This window comes from Lithobates pipiens, unplaced genomic scaffold (genome assembly GCF_037356315.1).
Source record: "Lithobates pipiens isolate NorthernLeopardFrog02 unplaced genomic scaffold, aLitPip1_a1.2 Scaffold_25, whole genome shotgun sequence".
Taxonomy (NCBI): domain Eukaryota; kingdom Metazoa; phylum Chordata; class Amphibia; order Anura; family Ranidae; genus Lithobates; species Lithobates pipiens.
In genome coordinates, this window is record NW_027507787.1 from 27,314,721 (window position 1) to 27,336,623 (window position 21,903).

The following is a 21,903-nucleotide window of genomic DNA, read 5'->3' on the forward strand; positions in this document are numbered from 1 at the left end:
CCTAGTAACAGGACACTACACTGATCACAGCTCCCTGTAATCGGGAGTGGTGATCAGTGTCATGTCACACATAGCCCCTCCACCCCACAGTAAGAATCACTCCCTAGGACACACTTACTTAACCCCTACAGCGCCACCTATTGGTTAACCCCTTCACTACCAGTCACATTTACACAGTAATCAATGCATTTTTAATTGCACTGATCGCTGTATAATTATGAATGGTCTCAAAATAGCGCCAAAAGTGTCCGATCTGTCCGCCATAATGACGGTGATCAGTGTTTTTTATCGTGACTGCAACACAGTCACGATAAAAAACACTGATCACCGTCATTACTAGTAAAAAAGAAATTCTTAAATGAAAATGCTGTAAAACTATCCGCTATAACTTTTGCAAAACCAATCAATACATGCTTATTGCAATTTTTTTTTTACCAAAAATATGTACAGAATACATATCGGCCTAAACTGAGGGATATTTATTATAGCAAAAAGGTTTTCAAAATTGTCACTATTTTTTTGTTTATAGCACAAAAAATAAAAACCGCAGAGGTGATCAAATACCACCAAAAGAAAGCTCTATTTGTGGGAAAAAAAGGTCGTCAATTTTGTTTGGGTGCAATGTCGTACGACCGCGCAATTGTCAGTTAAAGCGACATGGTGCCGAATCGCAAAAAGTGCTCTGGTCTTTTGCCAGCCAAATGGTCCGGGGCTTAAGTGGTTAAAGTGGTTCCAAAGACAAAAAACTTTTTTTTTTTTTTTTTTTAATCCTAATGCAGTGATGGCAAACCTTGGCACCCCAGATGTTTTGGAAGTACATTTCCCATGATGCTCAACTACACTGCAGAGTGCATGAGCATTATAGGAAATGTAGTTCCAAAACATCTGGGGTGCCAAGGTTTGCCATCACTGCCCTTATGCATTCCCTGCATTAAGGTGAAAATCCTTCATGTGTTTGTGTCTTAAGAGGCATGTATCCTGTGCCATATTTACAAAGCGTGGTATAGTGAAGGTATATGTTGTGTGTGAAAAGAAACTATAACGTAGCGCCAATAAAGTGTTACAATGAAAATTGAAGGTGGAGTGGCTGACACCAACCAAAATAACTATAAAGTCCAAAGAATGAAGTGAATCAGTCCCCAGAATCAATAAAAAAAGAGTCCCAGATGTAGTGGTTCATACAATGCATAGGCAAAAGAATAATCCAGAAGACATCTGAGGCAATAACATCAAAACGAAAATGTGAAAAAAGTGAGTACTCTTACCAGAGCCACAGGACCTGTATGTGGGCAACACCAGGTCAAACGAGCATGAACTAATGAATCCTCGACTCTACAGGAACCGTTTCACGGACACCAGTTTATACTCAAAATCGATTTCTCCCTTTACAAGGAAGAGGACCGAGAATGACATACGAGGATACATATGGGTTTGTCGATAGGGAGGAGGATTCTTATATCCATTCTCCGTACCGATATAACCAAAACCAACCAGGACCCTCCTACCAGTCGGGTTTTCCCGGTCGGCACAAGAATATCTAGCAAGCCCTGAAAGAGGAGAGGTGCCAGAGGTGGGTGGAGGGTCCAAGGCAAAAAGAAAAAAAGGACCTGACCTGTCCTGGTATCTTTAATCTAAGCACGGTCACCTTGACCAATGATGAAAAATTGGTGTTGGACAAGGGACTGAAATATGTCCCTTCAAAGACACTTAATAAATTTTCCACTTTTATTGATATTCAAAAATTCATTAAAAATTGAGTATTCAAAGACATTTTTTGACTTCCCCCCTCTAATACGGCCTCTAGTGTTGAAGATGAATATACACATATGGGTCTTTCAAACCCGTCTTTGTTTAATCTTCCAGGGACCATGGCTCCAGCCACCAGTGTGTTCCGTAGTTTGGTTTTGAAGGATCTAGAGGAGTTACCTTCTAAGAAGACTTATCTAGATCCAAACTTCAAAAAAACGATTAAAATCACTATGTGAACAAAAAAATTTGATTATATGCCTCGCCGATAAAGGCGGAGCAATAGTCATATTGGATAAATAAAAATATATAGCCAAAATGGATGAGATTCTGGCTGATACAAATACACTCTCATTCATTTTAATCCTACTACTAATTATAAGGGATCCTTGACCGATCTTGTCAATGAGGGCTATGCCCTGGGGATTCTGGACAAGAAAGAACGGAGTTACCTAGTTCCTCTTGCACCTCGGATTCCAAACTATATATTACCTCCCAAAGGTTCATAAAAACCCTGTAGACCCACCTGGACGACCTATAGTCAGCGGAATAGACTCGGTCACATCCCGTAAATATGTGGATTTTCATCTTCAACCATTGGTCCGTCGGATGCCCTTTTATTTGAAGGATACGGGGGATACTATCAGGTTACTACAATCTTTTGAATATATTGAAGGCACGTTATTGGTCACAGCTGATATGTCTGCACTATATATGTGCATCCCGCATGAGCTGGGATTCAACGCTGTTGAATACTATCTATCTAAAAATACTTCCCTTCCTTTATTACAACGCAATTTTATTATGGAACTTCTTAAGTTTGCCACGCAGCACAATTTTTTTTGGTTTCAAGAAAAGTTTTTTATGCAGACCGCTGGTGTAGCCATGGGGGTTAAATTCGCCCCCAGTTTGGCTAACCTATTCATGGCCAAGTGGGAGGAGGATGTCGTCTATGCCCGCGAGAGACCAGAATTGGTCCTTTGGGCTAGATACATAGATGACATCATCCTCTTCTGGAAGGGCGATCGTGCATCTCTTGATGACTTTATGTCCCTTCTTAATACAAACAATAGAGGCATACATCTCAGCTATGAAGCTAGCCTTACTTCTATTCATTTTTTGGATTTGGAGATCCGAGTTTTTGATAAACAACTAGAATTCAAAACATATTTTAAACCTACTGACCGGAATGGTTACAGCCTGTACCTAGGAAAGGTCAGGAAGATAAATTTAAATGGTCTTTTACATCCTACTCAGTTCAATCCAGACAAATCAAGAATATTATTCAAAAACATTGGGGTGTGTTTCAGAGCGACAGGTTTTTGAGCTCCATTATCCCTACTAATGCTGGCGTAATTTTTTAGGGGGGCCCACTCCATACAAGGCCGGATAACACCTAATGTCATAGACCCACCTAAACGTACCCCCTTTTTCCCCCAAGAATGTAAGGGGTATTACCCGTGTCGTGAGTGCAACGTCTGCCTACATAATATTTGTGGGAGACGTAGGAACGAGACCTTTTCGTCCGTAATTACACATCGCACTTACCACATGGAGCACTTCACTACATGCACTACTAAGTTCGTTGTTTATATGATGACTTGTCCTTGCAACAAGCAGTATATAGGACGTACGATCAGAGTATTTTCCATTCGGGCTAAATGAACATCCGACTAATATCAAAAAAGGCAAGACTAATCATAGTGTCCCTCGACAATATCTTGAGCATCATGATCGGGATCCGACAGGAACACGGTTTGTCATTATTTACAAATTCGTCCCCCATTAGAGAGGTGAATCCCAATTACGGGGGGGTTTCGCATCTTGAAACCCAGTGGATTTATTAACTCAAAACTTACTCACCATTCGGCTTGAACGTAGAGTGGGACATGAATTTGTTTATTAATAAAGCTTAATTTTGTGCAATTTTATCGTTTTTTTTTCTTTTGTTGTTGTGCTGTGTAGGTGTGTTGCCATCTAATTAAGAAGGGGCTTTTATCCTCCTTCCCATTTTATATGCAGGGTGGAGCATTTGTGTCTTAGGGATACCTGGGCGCCCATTTATTCACCCTCAATAGTCGTAGGTACATGCCGATGTAGGGGTCTTTTGGCGTAAGGCCGATAGTCTACTACTGTCTATATGTGATGTGCCTTTTTATTTGAGCCATATGGTTTTGTTGCCACGCATGTACACGGGTGAAACAGCGCGATTTTCGGTGTCCCATGATGGCGCATGCTCAGGGAATATGGCGAATTGCTGTGTGTGCATGCTGTTTTTTTTCCTTTCTCTCCTTAGTTCCGGTTAGAATGGTGGGGCCAGACATCGTGTTGAGATTTGGCTCTTCCGCATTGGATGGATGGCGCGCGGTGGTGTGTTGACATCGACGTGCACGGTTTGATATCAGTGCGAGGCTTGGATTGTTTCCAACCAAGCCTCGCTTCTGCCTCCTATAATAGCGCTTTATTTATATGTACTACAGAGCCTCTTCTGAGTGGCCATATTGTGTTTGGGCATAATAGTGTTGTCGTCAGACATTGGTTGATGTATGTCGGGAAGACCCGTTTTCGCAGGCTTTTTGCCCGTTTTCGCGGGCTTCCCTGACACAGACGTTTGGATGTTATTGCCTCAGATGTCTTCTGGATTATTCCTATTGATTCTGGGGACTGATACACTTCATTCTTTGGACTTTATAGTTATTTTGGTTGGTGTCAGCCACTCCACCTTCAATTTTCATTGTAAAAAACTTTATTAGCGCTACATTATAGTTTCTTTTTGTATATGAATTTTGTCACATTCGTGTGTAGCAGCTTGGTTCACATTTTTATATATTAATTGGCGCAATAATATTCTTTGCATTCATATGTTGTGTGTGGCCATACATTGTAATTAAGAAGGGTGAATAACATTTTATCCATCAAGAAGTGTTAATACTTCGAAGTATTCCTTATTCTTCTAGGCAGTGCTGGGACAAGGTCATCCAGAGCCCAGGGTGAAAATGATGTGTCAGCGCCCCCCCCCCTTTTACCCCAAAAAATCTGCCCCTGCTGAAATCCCCATTCCCAGCATTTATTTTTACCCCCAACCCCCCCAGCTCAAATTCTCTCATTCCTAATATGCCCCCAACATAAATCCACCCCCTCCCTGAAAAAATTCCCCCCTCCTAGTACAAATCCTCTACCCCTCAAATTTACCCTCCGAGCACAAATTCTATCCCCCACTGGAAATCCCCCCCTCCCTGCAAAAATTCTCCCCAATCCCCCATCCTAGCACAAATCCCCCCCCCCCCCCCCATATTTCCCCTCCTATCACAAATACCCCCAATCATCCTTAGTAGCACAAATCCCCTCCCCCCTACCATATTACATTTTCTAGATAATTTCCTTTCCTAGCACAAATCTTCTTTCCCCATCCCAGTTTCAACACAAACCCCCTCAATTCACTACTCTTAGCACACCTCCTCAAATTTCCCCTCCAAGAACAATTCTTATCCGCTGCCGCCCCAGCTTTCCCCCGCTCAAAACAAATCTCCTCAACCTTGTGGTGCCCCCCCACCTTACATGATACCACAGTGCCCAGGGCAGCTTCCCCTCCTGCCCACCCCCTGTCGAAGCCCTTCCTCTAGGTAAGCCCCCCATGGCTTGATTCCTGCTTGAACATAGCAGGCGATGTCCACAGAGATTGGTCTCAAAATGGCTACCATTGGTTGCAAAAACAACCCTTTAACAATACCTTTTTTATACTCACCATGATAACATATCCAATAAGCATAACTGGCATCAGGATTATAATCAACAAGTAGTCCAGAAAACTGAACCTTTTTCTTACAGCATAGTGCAAACATGTCCTTTCCTTCTGTAATCAGATAAGAAGAAACGTCAGCATGTCACCTTCACTTACCATTTATGTAATCCAAATGTATATTTGATTTGTGGATAACACTAGTATTGACACTGGAGATTTGTAAAAGGTATTTTATAACAAATGAGGGGAAAGGGGATTATTCATATCAAAGTACACTGGTAATCTAAGAGCAGAACTACCTAAATGCAAACAAAATTATTTGGCAGAAATATTCTCTCACTACTCTGTTATGGTATGGGACATTCCAAGGCTGCAGAAAGATTAGAAGAGCTCAGTGTTTTAGAGGGATCTGGTTCTAGCACCAGTATTCCAATGGAAAAAGTTACTATATAAAACAAAAGAAAATTAAGAAAAAAAAGGTGTCAGTGCTGCAATCAAATCAAGACAATCAAATCAAGAGCTCCAGTTTATGATTATTTCAGGTATTTATATAACGTTGTCAATTTACAGAGCACTTTACATATATATTGTACATTTACATCAGTCCCTGCCCTCTAGAATCTTACAATCTAGGTTCCCCAACTCACATTCATACACATAGTATGGCCAATTTAGACCGGAGCCAATTAACCTACCAGCACGTCTTTGGAGTGTGAAGGAAATCGGAGGACCCGGTGCAAACCCACAAGGAGAACATGCAAATGCCAAGTTAAAAAATAAATTATCTTCTTCCACCTTGCACTGTTTTTAAGTATAGGTGTGTGCACAGGGTGTGCCAGGTGTGCCTAGGCACACCCTAATCACCCTCGATGCAGATTCCCCCTGTGTCAACCCCCCCTTATTTCAGAATGGAGAGCGGGGGAAGGGGCCAGTAAATATGTAATTTATGGGCCCCTTCCATTTCTGATCAGTACCGATCACTTACTGTGATTGTAAAAAATAGAAACCTTAACAAGATCCTAAACTAAGCCTAAACTTGCTGGAGTACTTCTGGAACTGGATTCAGGGCTGGCACTGAACAGGTAGGAGGGACCTCTAGTCCTATGCGTGAGCTACACTGTCAAGGGTTAGAGGTCATGCCATCATTCTTTGCAGGTTTGGCAGCCCCTTATGCACGTTTGAAAATCAACATTTATTTTTATACTGGATCTTTTTAACCGGTTCCCGACCGTCCGCCGTAGTTTTACTGGGCGAGACACCGTAACTGTACGTCGGCCCTTTAAGACGCTGTAGGAGACACGGTTGCAGAGTGTGCCTGGAACTGATGCGAGTGCCCGGTGAGCTCGATGACTGGCGGGCACCCACGATCGCTCGTGACAGAGCGAGAACTGGGATCTGTGTGTGTAAACACACAAATCCCGGTTCTCTCAGGGGAGTGGAGAGAGATTGTGCATTCACGCTAAGTATGAACACTGATCTCTCTCCTCCCCTAGTCAGTCCCATCACCCCTACAGTTAGAACACAGTTAACCTCTTGATCGTCCGAGTGTTAATCCCTACCCTGCCAGTGACATTTATACAGTAATCAGTGCATTTTTATAGCACTGATTGCTGTACAATTATGAATGGTCTCAAAAATGTGTCAAGTGTCCAATTTGTCCGCTGCAATATCGCAGTCCTGATAAAAAAAAAAAAAAAAAATTTAAATCGCAGATCCCTGCCATTACTAGTAAATATATATATATATATATATATATATATATATGTAAATATATATATATATATATATGTAAATATATATATATATATATATATATATATATATATATATATATATATATATATATATTAGTAAAAATGCCATATATCTATCCCCTATTTTGTAGACGCTCTAACTTTTGCACAAACCAATCAATAGACGCTTATTGCAATTTTTTTTTACCAAAAATATGTAGAATTAGAATTAAAATTCTTAGAAGAAGAATAAATATCGGCCTAAACTGAGGGGAAAAAATGGTTTTGTTTTAAAAATTGGGATATTTATTATAGCAAAAAGTAAAAGATAGTGTTTTTTTCAAAGTTGTCGCTCTTCTATTGTTTACAACGCAAAAAATGAAAACCGCAGAGGTGATCAAATGCCATCAAAATAAAGCTCTATTTGTGGGGAAAAAAAAGTAGGTAAATTTTGTCTGGGTACAACATTGCACGGCTGCGCAATTGTCAGTTAAAGCGACACAGTACCGTATCGCAAAAAATGGCCTGCCTGACAGCATATCCCTCTGGTCAGTATGTATTTCTACCATTGGTGAAGGATTGGCACTACGGGGGTTTCTAAGCGTTGGGTGAAGGCTGAAGTGGAGCACTTTCTTGTTTTACACCTATAACAATATGAACTGTTTATTTTTGTTTTTCTGACAAACTTCAGTTTATGGTCACATTTTTCTGGGCACTTATTATTTTAGCGCTGCCATTTTGTTATAATATGAATGTTTCTACTTCCAGAAAATAACACTTTCTACTTACATTATTTCTGAGGTTTACATCTGCTTTCATAGATAGCAAGTAACTGACTATTTTGATATGACCGCGCCGACAGGCACATATCAGTGGAGTATCGCCACCAAAACTATCCTTCACATTCAGGTTTTTGGGATCTTCTGCTAACAGGAGCTCCACATCATCTAGGTCATTGTCATACGCAGCTTGACAAATTGGCTGGTGAAAAAAAAAAAAAAGTAAAGTCATTGATTGGTCATAAACACTAATCTAATAGCATTATATTTTAGAATGTTGAGTGGCTGACCATTGTTTCTTCCATCCAAACATTGATGGCCAACCTCTCCACAGGACAACTTACATAAAATAAAAACAGTACAAGAGTCATTTTTTTCCCCTTACATACACTATATGACTAGTATTGGGACACCTGCCTTTACATACACATGAACTTTAATGACATCTCAGTCTTAGTCCGTAGGGTTCATTATTGAGCGGCCCACCCTTTGCAGCTATAACAGCTTGACATAGTCCTGACCTCAACCCGATAGAACCCCTTTGGCATGAATTTGAGCGAAGACTGCAAGCAAGGCCTTCTTGTCCAACATCAGTGCCTGACCTCACAAATGCGCTTCTGGAAGAATGGTCAAACATTCCCATAGACACACTCCTAAACCTTGTGGACAGCCTTCCCAGAAGAGTTTAAGCTGTTATAGCTGCAAAGAATGGGCCAACTCAATATTGAACCCTACAGACCAAGACTGGGATGCCATTAAAGTTAAAGGGGTTGTAAAGGTTTGTTTTTTATTTTCTAAATAGGTTCCTTTAAGCTAGTGCATTGTTGGTTCACTTACCTTTTCCTTCGATTTCCCTTCTAAATCTTTTTTTTCCTTTGTTTTCTTTGTCTGAATTTCTCACTTCCTGTTCCTCCTCAGTAAGCTGTTCTGGCTGACTAAACACCGCTCGGATGATGGTGTGAAGTTTACTGAGGAGAAACAGGAAGTGAGAAATTCAGAGAAAAGAAGAAAAACATTTAGAAGGGAAATCAAAGGAAAAAGGTAAGTGAATCAACAATACACTAGCTTAAAGGAACCCATTTAGAAAATAAAAAAAACAAACCTTTACAACCCTTTTAATGTGTGTCTAAAAGGTAGTTTAATACTTTTGACAATATTATCTATGTGGATGGCATTTATAGGGATAAGGACACCACTATAGGTTGTTTTACAAAAAAGGGTTGAAGTTTTACAAAATAAGGGTCTGTTGATATTTCCAATATAGATAATACAACTTTCTTCAACATAAAATTGCAAAGACTTTAGATATATCAGCATTTGCAGTACATAATCTCATCAAAAGATTCAAAGAATCTGGGGAAATCTCTGTGAGCAATGGATAAAGCTGAAACACAATATTGTATGCCTATGATCTTCGGGCCTTCAGGTGCCACTGCCTTAAAAAACAGGCATGATTCTGTGATGGACATCACTACATGGGCTCAGGAAAACTTCCCAAAAATCTGTCTGAACACAATCCAAGAAATTGCAAGTTAAAGCTCTATCACGCAAAGAAGAAGCCATATCTGACCATGATCTAGAATGCTGCTTCCTTCCCTGGGTCAAAGCTCATTTAAAATGGGCTTTTCCAAAGTGGATAATTGTTCTGTAGTCAGACAAATCAAAATTTGACATTCTTTTTGTCAACCATGGGTGTTGCTTCCTCCAGACTAAAGAAGAGCAGGAATCTCCAGCTTGTTATCAAGGCTCAGTTCAAAATCCTTCATCTCTGATAGTATGGGGGTACATAATGCACATAGAATGGGCAGCTTGGACGTCTGGAAAGGCACCATCAATGCTGAAAGATATATCCAGGTTTTAAAACAGCATTCAGACGACACCTTTTTCAGGAAAGGCTTTGTAGTAGAAGAATCTGGGTGCTTAACTGGCCTGCTTGCAGTTCAGACCTTTCACTAATTGAGACTGAGACTAGTTGGCACATCTTGAAACAAAATATATGACAAGAGTCAGGACTATTGAGCAGTTATGCCCCATACACATGGTCGGACATTCCGACCACAAAACCTTGTGTTGCATACACGCGTTCGCACAAAGTTGTCGCAAAATCCGATTGTTCGGAACGAGGCGACTTACAACACGTGCGACGGGACTTCGTAGAGGCCAGTAGCCAATAGCTTTCGTCTCCAATTTTTTTCTGAGCATGCGTAGCACTTTGTGCATCGGAATTCTCTACACACGATTGGAAAAAGTCCGATCGGATTATGTTGTCGGAAAGATTTTAGATCCAGCTCTCAAACTGGATCTAAAATTCAGACAAAAAGTCCGATAGAGCCCACACACGATCAGATTTCCCGACAACATAATCCGATCAGACTTTTTCCGTCAAAATTTCTGACCATGTGTATGTGGCATTAGACTCCTATATCAGGCAAGAATGGGACAACATTCCTCTCCCAAAATTCCAGCAATGGGTCTCCTCAGTTCCCAGAAGTTTACAGACTGGTGTTAAAAGAAGAGGGAAAGCTACACCATTGTAAACATTGCCCTGTCTAGACATTTTGACGCATGTTGATGCCATCAGTTTAAAAAAAAAATTACCTTATTTTATTTTTTTCTTAAAAATTTTACATTTTCTCAGTTTAAACATTTGATAAGTTTTCTATTTTCTATTGTGAATACAATATGGGTTTATGAGATTTGCAAATGATTGCATTCTGTTTTTAATGTAGATTTTTCACAGTGTCCCAACTTTTTGGGAATAGGGGCTGTAGAATATATCAGAGTTTATCTATTTTTTTTCTCCAGTTGTACAGGTTCCTCTCCTGCACTAAAATTGCTTACTCTGATTTCAATGCACACTGAAGTTCTCACAGTGTGCATTAGAAACTGCAGAAAGTCAGATACAGATCGCCTCATTTCCTGGCTGGAGAAAATCCAGTATCATCTACCCTTTCCTCCCCAGCCTGACAGCCCAGGGGCCAACTCTTCCAGTCATTGGATTTCAGTTAATTCAAGCATGGAGCCTCAGCATTACATATGAGTGTTACCCAAGTGGCTTGCAAATACAATCTGCCTAGTAATTTCCACTCTTCCAGACTGACATCCACCCATCAAAGCATTTTGATATTTACATAAATCCTCCCAAGAGCCAGGCCATTGCTTGCATCGGGGCTAAGGGCTGTTAAAGCCCTGTACGCATGGGCCAAATGTCAGAAAGGACATTGGGCGCTTAATAAAAAAAAAAAAAAAAAAAAGGGCCAACATTTGGCCTGTGTATGAGGCAACCTGTCCGACAGAAGCCGTTCATTGTGGAAAACCAGAAGCCAACCTGCTCCCAATCAGTGCTCTCTTGCCAGAGTCGGGAGTGGTGGTCCCCTGTCAGAACACAATAGTTTAGCCATGGAGATCTCTGTAGTAACTTTGGATTGTTAGCAGCTCTTACGGAAACTGGCAATTTTTTTTACGTTCAACCAAAAAAAAAAAACTCAGTGTGTACCAGGCTTAAAGTGGGGTACCCCCTAAAAAAAAAAAAATTAAAAGTCAGCAGCTACAAATACTGCAGCTGCTGGCTTTTAATAATTGGACACTTACCTGTCCCAGGGTCCAGCGATGCGGGGGAACGAAGCCCCCCCCCTCGCTCCCCCCTCCGCTCGCGGCGCCGTCATGCATACTGTGGGCACCCGGCTGTGGCTTCACAGCCGGGCACCCACTGCGCATGCGTGAGCGGCGCAGGGCGCCGTGATACGCCGTACAGTCACCTGGGACACATGACAGGTCCCAGGTGAATGTGCGGCGCGAGGGGAAGTGATGTCACCAGCCTGGGCAATGAGGAAGGCAGATTACGAGGGACCCCCTAGCAACCGGTATTTAGAGGTGAGTAAAAATTTTTTTTTTTGCCAATTATTTTATTTATTTTTTACGAATTTTAAGCACTTTTAATTTTTTTGGTGGCAACACCACTTTAAGAGAAGTACCAAAAGCAGATGTTTCCAAGTGGCAATTACTGCAACTTGCCAGCCTCTGCCACCATCCATGATCTTCCAGGTTTGCATAGAGAAACAGACCCAATGATAACATCTGGGGTTAAAATAAGGTACACAATGAAAACAGAAAGCTTTTATTTAAAAATGTAATTTGCATGTTAATGAGGGGGGAAAAAAAAGGAAACCAGGGAAGGGAAAACATAAGCGGATGAAACTTTAAAAGGGGTTGTAAACCGTGGTGTTTTTTCACCTTAATGCATCCTATGCATTAAGGTGAAATAACACCTGTTAGTGACTGCCCCCCCCCCCCCCCCGCTTTACTTACCTGAGCCCTGCAACTTGACCCAAACGGGGACGTGCTATCTCTCTGCCCGGGGTTCTCGGCTCTTGATTGGATAGATTGCTAGCAGCACAGCCATTGGCTCCCACTGCTGTTAATCAAATCAAATTATGCAGGTGGGGGGCAGGATGCCGAACGCTGGACTTTGGAGTGTGCCCGCAAGGTAACCCCCTCAGGAGAGCGCTTCTCCTAGGGAGTTATATGATGCAAGGAGGAGCTGAGAGAGCCGCCGTGGGACCCCAGAAGAGCAGGTCCGGGGCCACTCTGTGCAAAACAAGCTGCACAGTGGAGGTAACCATGTTTGTTATTTAAAAAAACAAAAAAAAAAAACGAATCCTCTACAATCACTTTAACTTCGTTCACACCAGGTGTGCAATGGAAAGTCAGACAGCTCTTCTATACCTCGATTTACAACTAGCTCAGAGATGGCTCTTTGGCAACCCTGACGGTGGCTACTGTGGTCACAACAACCAATTAAATTGCACAAGAGGCACAAATATAGTGAGGACTTTCATGACCAGCCTGAATTTCCACTGCACAATAAGTGTAATAAAAAATAAATAAAATCGCCAGAGTGGAGGGAAGGGGAGGACACCCGGAGCACATTGCAACTCCTGGGACTGAGAGCAAAAAGCAGCCAAGCCAACCAACCCAGAAAGCCGCAACCAGAACAGAAGATCTAAAGAGAAAAGGTTGCAAAGTTAACCCTACATGTGGTAGTTTGGGAGACTAGCTGAAAGATTGACCATAAATATATTAAGTGAATATTGTAGTATACACCTAAGCTGTTGCTGGCAATAGGTAGTAATTGATTGATAAATAAAAGCAGGGGTTGGGACTTTATATGAGGCTTTGAAGAAAAAGGACAATTGCCCGACAACCTCTCCGGGTCTCTCCATGCTTGCACCCACATCCATGTTTTACATGTCACATCTGTGTTTTTACATGTAGGCATGATTCTATAATATAGCTATCAGATACCCCTTTTTGAATACATTTCAGTACCATTATCCTATCATTACTACATATACTAGGCCTACTGGAGAGTACCAATTTAATTAAGATTTATTTATTTCTATATCATGGAGACACACGTCAATGAGTTTGGTTTTTACCATGGTTTACAATATGAACTTACATGTTACCTTGTTGTACCATTATCATGTTATTTGTATAGAATAAATTATATGTACTTTATCTATTTATACATTGTGCTACTATGTAACATATGTGGTTCTTACTAATCATGTACTACCTACCAGACACACTCTGTCATGTTATCTCCTTGGCTGTATGATTCATATAAAGTCCCATTTCCTTCCCCATTTTCCATTTATTAGGGATGGAGGCAATTGTCCTTTTTGTTCAAAGCCTAATATAAAGTCCCAACCCCTGCTTTTATTGCTGAACCTAGTGTATCATCTCCAGCGCGTTATTAAAAAGATACAAAATTACACTCACAAATCAAAAAGGACAATTAGCGTAACAAGCTAACAGAATCCAGAAGACAGCCCTCCAACTTCATGTAATAGTATGGACGGCAACAACTGTGTGATCCTCAGAGCAATGTCTTTGCCCTTTTTTGTTGTTTGTACTGTACAGAATTCTCAGATCTGAGGAGGGTTGCACCACCATCACCATCCAGTTCACAGTGGTTATATTTGTATAGTTTATGGCAAGCTTCCCTGTGAATTCTGAGCGTTGCAGTGTCAAGTTTATATTTGTCCATTAATTTGGTAACAGTTCAGACACGAGACAAATTGATGGCGTTATTACCTCTACTTTAAATGGGCCATTCACATTGGAACACTGTGTAGGAAAGGGAGTGTTCTGTGCTCATTTCCCGCACCACACAAGAACGCACTGCCCAGGCAAGACGCGTGGGGGGTGGCAATTGTTAATGACATCTCAAATGCGTTGTACGCACTGGATTAGTACCATGATATAGTGTCATTTGCAAAAGTAGTGCTTACATATTTCAATGCATTTTGTAGGCCCATTCAAATGAATGTAATCTAAGAGTCTCTTTCCAAAATTACCACCACAAGTCATCAGTTGGTACATAAAGAAACCAGAGATATTTAACACCAACTGCAAGTTGGCATAGGACCCAAAGTAATGAAGGGGAAAGCTCAGTGTTTAACTTTATTAAAGAATAAACAGTCGTATATATGCGCCATTGGTTGCAAAGACCCAGGCCTGATGGGGAATGACTAGTTTCCCCATCAAATATGCCTGCCTTGCGGTTGACAGAACAAAGCATTGGGCGGCTATGTGTAGCACCACCCCCCAAAGGAGCTGCTTGATGATTTTGGGTTCTGTGCCTTAACTCCAAGAATGGCCTCCGCCCCTCTGGCACACCTGGTTAGATATACAATTTCTGCAAACACTTTCAAGAATACAAGTAAAGAAAATACCAATATCCTGGCTGTAGACTGATACCAGAAGCAGACACAACTGGTAGTGATAAATGAGCCGAATATATTATCACGAAAAGAATACTTGGAAACTTACAGCACTGTTGAACCTTGCTGCAGAGTATCAATACAATAGAAATGACAATCTCTAATATTTTAGCAACAGTAAATATATAAAACAAAGCATAATAATCTATGTCAATTGCACAGGAGCTGAGAGGGAGGAGAGGTGGTTTATCAACTTCTCAGCTCCTACCGGGCCAAAAACACCAGTGAAAGATATAATACAAAAAGAAGAAATGGGTTAACAGGTACAGTAAAGCACAATTCTGTAATGTTACAGGTCCCGAGTTGAAGGGTACTAGTGTCTTCTGCTAGCAAACGTTGGGGCACTTTGTAAAGAACGTAGGTTTAATCAATCTTCTTAGGTAGTGGTTTGTAAGAACAGAATGACTAAAAGTGGCAGCTCCAAACAAGCATCCTCTGACAGTAGAAAGGGGAATAGGTGTCTGCATGCAGTGTCTGTAGTGTGCTAAGACAAATGTTGGGTTTACACCCACTCGCCTGGGTGATGTCACAATGGAAGTCTCAAATGGTGGTCCAGGCTCCTGGCAATGTTGTAAGGCTCTGGATCACCTCTTGTCGGTCGATCAAGATGGCTGGTAGCTGAACTGGAAGGGTGAAGGGACAATGGCCAACAGGACCAGGATGGGTCTTCTGATCCCCAAAGCGGTGCATGGGTTGTCTCCGCTGGGATAGATGGTGCTGAGTTGCGGAGTAGAGTCCCTGAGCTGAACGGTGGAGGACTGTGTGGGTGATACTGTTCATGGCTCCTTTATCCTCAGTCTCTTGGCAGCAGTCTCAGGAAAAGCGTGTCTCTCTCTCTCTCAGATGCTGGTAGACAGTGTGGCTCCCTCTCTCTGTGGAGTTCCACCACACAGTCCTATCACCTCACCACTCCTGTCTTCTATCCTCTTTCCTCACAGTAACTCTCCCCGGTAGTTTCAGAGAAACATGGCTTTCTCTCCCTCTGTTGGGTCACACAGTCCCTGGTGTCAGCGTGTGTCTCTCCCCTCAATCAGATGCTGGTACCTCAGACAGCTCTCCTCAGATAGCTCTCCTCAGATCTTCTGTCAGCACTCTCTCTGTAGTGCCGTGCGGAAAAACTGTCTCTGTCTCTGTCTCTCTCTCTCTCTCTCACCTCAGCCCTTCCCTCTCTTTAGTCTCCTAAGCACTTCCTGAAACTCCCCTTTTTCCCCAGTGTGCTTTGTGTCTCTGAGTTTTCTGGAAGGACAAGCCAGCATCTCTCTGTCTCCAACTTGTGGCCAAAAGGAGAAACTGCATTACAACATGCCTGCTACATATGATTAGCAGAAAAACTTCAGGGCTGTGGTGCCTATTGGTGGGCAGAGACTAATAGAGAACTGAGAGTAGTTCCCCATCAGGTCTGTCTCTAGGGTTAACACCTCATTCCTTTAAACCTGAACACAATAATTACACAGGTTCTGTGGATGATTAAGGTGGTAATTAAACTCACTTAGTACCTGATCTGCAATAAATTAGCCTCAGAACCTGTGTAATTAATATGTGTTTGGGTTTAAAGAGATGAGGCTTCAACCCTATCTGTCTGTCTTGTGATTGATAGCATGGAATCCACAGCATATTCCATGCATGCTTGCCAATATGTTGGCAAAAATGCATTTTGGGATATATGATCCCCAAGTGTGAAAAAGGTGCAAATAATTGTGATTTTTTTTTTAAAAAAAAATATTTGTTAAAAAAGGTTGAAATTTTTTAATTTAAGAATTATTAAAATTATAGCATCAGAATCGCAGAATGAAAAGCTGTGTAATCTATTACTTGTTGGAGGAAATAAACCAAAAATGAAAAAAAATTATATTATATATATATATATATATATATATATATATATATATATATATATATATATATATATATATATATATATATATATATATATATATATATAGGATGCAAGGTGGGGTTTGGCATACACCTGTAAAATTCTGGTAAAAATTATTTGCGTATTTGTAAAATATGTCCATGTGACAGCTTACTGAAGAAAAATGTGAACACGCAGGGCGTACATGGTTTCAATGGGTGACTCTTCCAGCATGGGTGTGTCACTCGAACATTAATGTCATCTTAACAGCCACAAGTATTCAAGTGTAACGCCTTACTTATCAGTTCATACTAGCTTTTCCTGATTTACCAGGGAAACCAAGAATAGATAATTAGATAGTATATAGTTTGCTGTATTTTAACACAATAAGGTATTTGCTAAAACTCTACAGAGTGCCCCACCTGAGCCCATCAGACATATCCCACGGGGATCCCATGTGAGAAGCAAGGTCTTATTCTACTGGAATATTTTAGAGCAATAGATTTTATACAGAAGATTTATTCTTCTTTCGTGTGAGCAAATCAAAGCGCAGGCCCTTTTTTTAGGCCCCTGTAGGCAGGTTCAACTGTGTATAGTTATAGTGAGCCAGCGGCTGACCCTGGTTGGGGTAAAGGGTTAAATGTTGCAAACTCACTTCCTGGTCTTTTGGTCCTAGTCAGCCTACCTGTGCTATAAAATAAGAGGGTGGGTCCACTGCAAGGGTCACCTTTTCACTTGTAGCCCTAGACCAAGGCACTCTCAACTCCAACTGCATAGACCAGACTGGCACAAATGCTGCAGACACACGCACAGCCAGTGCTGAAGCTGTTCTTTCTCTCCTTGTCTGATGGTCAGGAGAAGCGGAGAGAGAGACAAAACACTAAACATTTCCAGGACTGTGTGCAGTCACAATCACAGCCTGAGGAAAGCCCCGCAAACCACTGTGGGAGCAGAGGAAGCTGTAGTGTAATGCTGTGCACCCTGGTAGAGGACAAAGCCTCCTGGGAGCAGCATATTGTTCATTGGGGTTTGGTTTCTGTTACTCCGAGGACCTTTTTTGGCCCAATAGGTGATATACTTCCTTTTGGGAGGTTGCCCAGCCATGTTATACGATAATACCTTGTCTCACTATTACTCGGGTTGTCACGACTTACCTTGGTGGGTGGTGGTTGTATCAGTTCATGTCCCCAACCCCTTTGTTATGTCCCCACCCTGCCATTTCCCGAATGTATACAAACTTATGACACTGAGTCACATTTGATCTCTTACTTGTCAATATATTATTTGTACTAGTTGCTGGTACTTATTGTATGTATTTTTATCCTACAGTACTTACCCAAAGCTCCTGAAGAAGTGCTTATAGCGCAAAACATGTAGAGCATTGAGCTCTCCTACCCGTGACATCAACCTACACCAGGCCCATCTTTGATATCATTGTTTATATGTACAAAAGTTCTATGCTGAATTATATTATGGCCTAAAGGTGGTTGTGGTGATGCGTATGGGGTAGCTTCTTTAGCATAAAGTCCTCGGAATTTTAAACTGCACTTTGTCCATTTTTAACATATGTGTCAATAAACTATTATAGATTTTCAGATGATTGTGTTACGGTGATACCTAAAAAGTCCATCTAGAGTCTACTTTTCCAAATTGTCATGTCTGGTGTTGCTGCCTGGTCACAGGGAGGGCATCTCAGCAGTTGGGATCGCTGAATTCCAGAAGGAGAGTTCATGCTCTGTATCAGTAGGAGGCCTCTGGCCATACCCAACTGCATCTTATTTAACAGTGCTGCTCATTTTGACCACCACTTCGATCTTGGTTTGGAGGGACTTACTGTAACTGAGCACTTAAATGCCAGATTAGGGCCCCAACGCAATGGCTATTGAAAAAAGGGTTTGTCAGAGACTGTCAGACCACTATTGTTGCTTTGCCCCTCAGTCAAGACCCCCTTGAGTATAGCAATTATGTGTAAATAATTGGTCTGCTTGGCATTCACATGACATTTTTTAACTGTTTTCATATACTTCTTGGCTGTTACTACTGTGCGTTGCACAAAAAATATTTTCCCTTCAGCCTTGGTGTGTCAAAGGGTGTGACATTGCCGAGAAGATTGTAGACATCCAAAGACGGGGACCCAAACAACAGTGGTTTCTTCAGGGGTTAGCACACCACATTAAAGTCTGGTACACACTGAGCTGCACTAATGATCAAATGTTAGTACAGCAATCTCCCCCACTAAACTGTTCTGTTCTGACAGGGGGACGCCCCCCATCAGAACACTCCAATAAGTGCTCTCAGCCATTGGCTGAGAATGCAGATTGGGAGTCAGTTGTCGGCTGCTGGTTTTCCATCATGCATGTCCGACAGAAGCTGGCCGTTTGGCCAGCTTCTGTCGGACCGGCTCCCATGCACATGGGAGCCGGTCCGACAGAAGCTGGCCCACATGGGCTGAATGTCGGACAGTTTTTATTGAACCGGCCGATGTAGTCCAGCATTTGGTTTGTGTGTACGGGGCTTTAACCTGAGAGTTCAGCTTTAACTACTTCCAGACCGCCCACCACACATATACTGCAGCAGGCTGGCCGGGCTGCATGAAACAACCTACGTTGTTCATGACTTCCGGGTCTAGGGCGTGATTGGACACAGCGGGAGCCAATCAGCAGGTCTGGCAGCCACAATGTCCACTGGCCACCCATAATTGTTCGGAGGAGAGACAGAACGGCGATCTGCCTATGTAAACAAGGCAGACCGTTGTCCTGTCAGGCAGGAAGAGAGATATCTTGCGTTTCTGCTAATCAGGAACACAGATGTCTCTCTTCCTCGAGTCAGTCCACCCCCCACACAGTTATAAAGCATTCCCTAGGAGCATACTTAACCCTTTGATTTCCCCTGTTAACCCCTTCCCTGACAGTGCGTGTATTTTTCGTCATTAGTCCCCAAAAAGTATCACTTAGTGTCTTCCGCAATTTCGCAGTCCTGCTAAAAATCGCTGATCGCCGCCATTACTAGTAAAAATAAAAATGACACAAATATATCCTATAACTTTTGCGTAAACCAATTAATATATGCTAGCTAGGATTTTTTTTCATGAAGACATTTGATTTTTTACATATTTTTTTTATTGGGTATGTTTTATAGCAGAACATGTAAAAAAATATATTTTTTCAAAATTGTTGCTTTTTTTGTGATATAGTGAGAAAACTAAAAACCACAGCGGTGATCAAATACCACCAAAAGAAAGCTCTATTTGTGGGGGGGAAAAAAAGGACATAAACTTTGTTTGGGTACAACGTCACACGACCGTGCAATTGTCAGTTAAAATAATGCAGTGCCGTATAGCAAATAATGGCCTGGTCATTAAGGGGGTGAAGCGGTTAATAGTATAATCTGAATGCAGTAATGTCTTGTAGAATTATTGTCCCATAACAAAGTACTCTTGTTTTAGTTAAATATCTTTAGGCACTGAGCAGACATACCTGGCACTGGATTTATTTCAGGGGGAACAATGGCACAATTTCACAAATATTTGAACAGTTTATTGTATACCTGAAAAGCATTATACCATGATGTCATGTGTAGAGGTTGCAGAATTACTTTCAGCTGAGGTGCCGATGTCGCTGGACTCCAGGACAGGCAAGTGTCTGATTATTAAAAGTCAGCAGCTGCAGTATGTGCAGCTGCTGGCTTTTAATTTTTGCAGCGGTGGGCGGATCTCCGCTTTAAACTGGGGGTGGATTAAAAAGTGGGTTGAACGATGCTGGCCTTCTGAGAACATCTAGCAGCAGAAAAAAAATACTGCTGGAGAAATCTCTGGATCGAAGGCGAATAATGCAGCACAAGCTCTTTTCTATTAGAATGGGAATGTAATGAAAATATAATTACTTAAAAAATGTGCCACACAGGTTTTTTTCAAACATATTTTGCGTTCTACAAGTTTATCAAGAATATTTTTCTTTAAGATTTTTTTATAGCTAGGACAGACACAGACAGTGGCAATAAAATGATGGGTGCACAAAGAATTTAATCTGCTCCCCCAAATGCAAAACTTGCTGGAAACATATTGTTATTGCAGGCAATGTCATATTAGGACATCCTAGACAAGGGTTTAGGTTACCCATTACATTTTGCTTAAAGGGGAACTGCAGTCTGCTCACATAATCTGTAATAAAAACATCTTTGCCATTCTGAAGTTTCCTCCAACCACTTTGCACACATTATATATATATATATATATATATATATATATATATATATATATATATATATATATATATATATATATATATATATATATATATATATATATATATATATATATATATGAGAGAAATACTTGCCAAATATGCTGCAGAAATCTCCCTCCACTGAGTCTGACTGCAGCCATTTTAACTGTGGGCACCTGAAGCTGCTGCCTGTTCACTTCCTGGATTTACGCAGAGGCACACCTCCAGCTCTGCAGCTCGCATTGGCCCTCTTATGACTTACCCCCCTTCCTTTCCTGGCAAAACTCTCACAAGAGTGACCGAGAGAGCTGTGCATGATGTCATAAGCCTAGGCTTTTTACAAGACAAGAAACAAGAAGTGGTCTGTATAAGGCGTTTACTGGGAGAAAAAAAAAAAGTTTTACTTTCCAACGTCAAAACAAGAGCAGAAGATTTAATAGATGGAAAGATGAACAAATGACTGAAGTTCTGCTTTAACATGTAAGGGCAGTAATGCTGTGTAGCGTCGGCTCCTGACGAGCACATGCTATATGTTTTTGAAAATTAATATTCCTAAAACCACACTTGGGTTTTAGGGCTAATTTTGCTAAATTGTGGTTTCAGTACCAGTCTAGCTGGATTGCAGAGAGTTTTCCTTGGCTGTAGGTGTCGCTGTCACCGCCGGAACCAGCCCAGTGGGAGCATTTTCCTGCTGTGTATTCTGGGAGGCGGTATTTAAGGTACTGCGATCACGTGCTTCTGGGTTCCGGTCCAGAAGAGATTTTTTGTCTGTTTGGTCCTGGTCCTCCTGACCAGCCCCCATGGCCCTCCTGGCATGGGGTGCGGATCAATGCAATTCTGAGCCTCAGGGCTGCATAGCCCGAGGCAAATTAACTGCAGGGACAGGTCTGAATGGATATGAGGCCGTAATGATTCAAAGGTGGTCCAGAGCCGTCTCATCTAGGGAGAGGCCCAGCACCTAGAGAAGCATCCAGGGGAGGACTCTTCGGGAGAAGGCCATACGAAAGGCTGGTTTCTCAGAAGGAGCCTGAAGGCTC

General features: G+C 41.6%; 1 protein-coding gene across 1 annotated transcript in view; it reads right to left on the reverse strand.

The window, feature by feature from the left end:
- The window catches only part of ANKRD22 (ankyrin repeat domain 22), a 50,646-nt gene that overhangs the window by 11,532 nt on the left and 17,211 nt on the right, over positions 1-21,903 (reverse strand). The window contains exons 2-3 of the mRNA XM_077454173.1: positions 8,011-8,202; positions 5,492-5,599 (exon numbers count right to left, since the gene is read on the reverse strand). Of these exons, the coding sequence (XP_077310299.1) occupies positions 5,492-5,599; positions 8,011-8,202 (300 nt within the window). The remainder of the gene's footprint in view (positions 1-5,491; positions 5,600-8,010; positions 8,203-21,903) is intronic.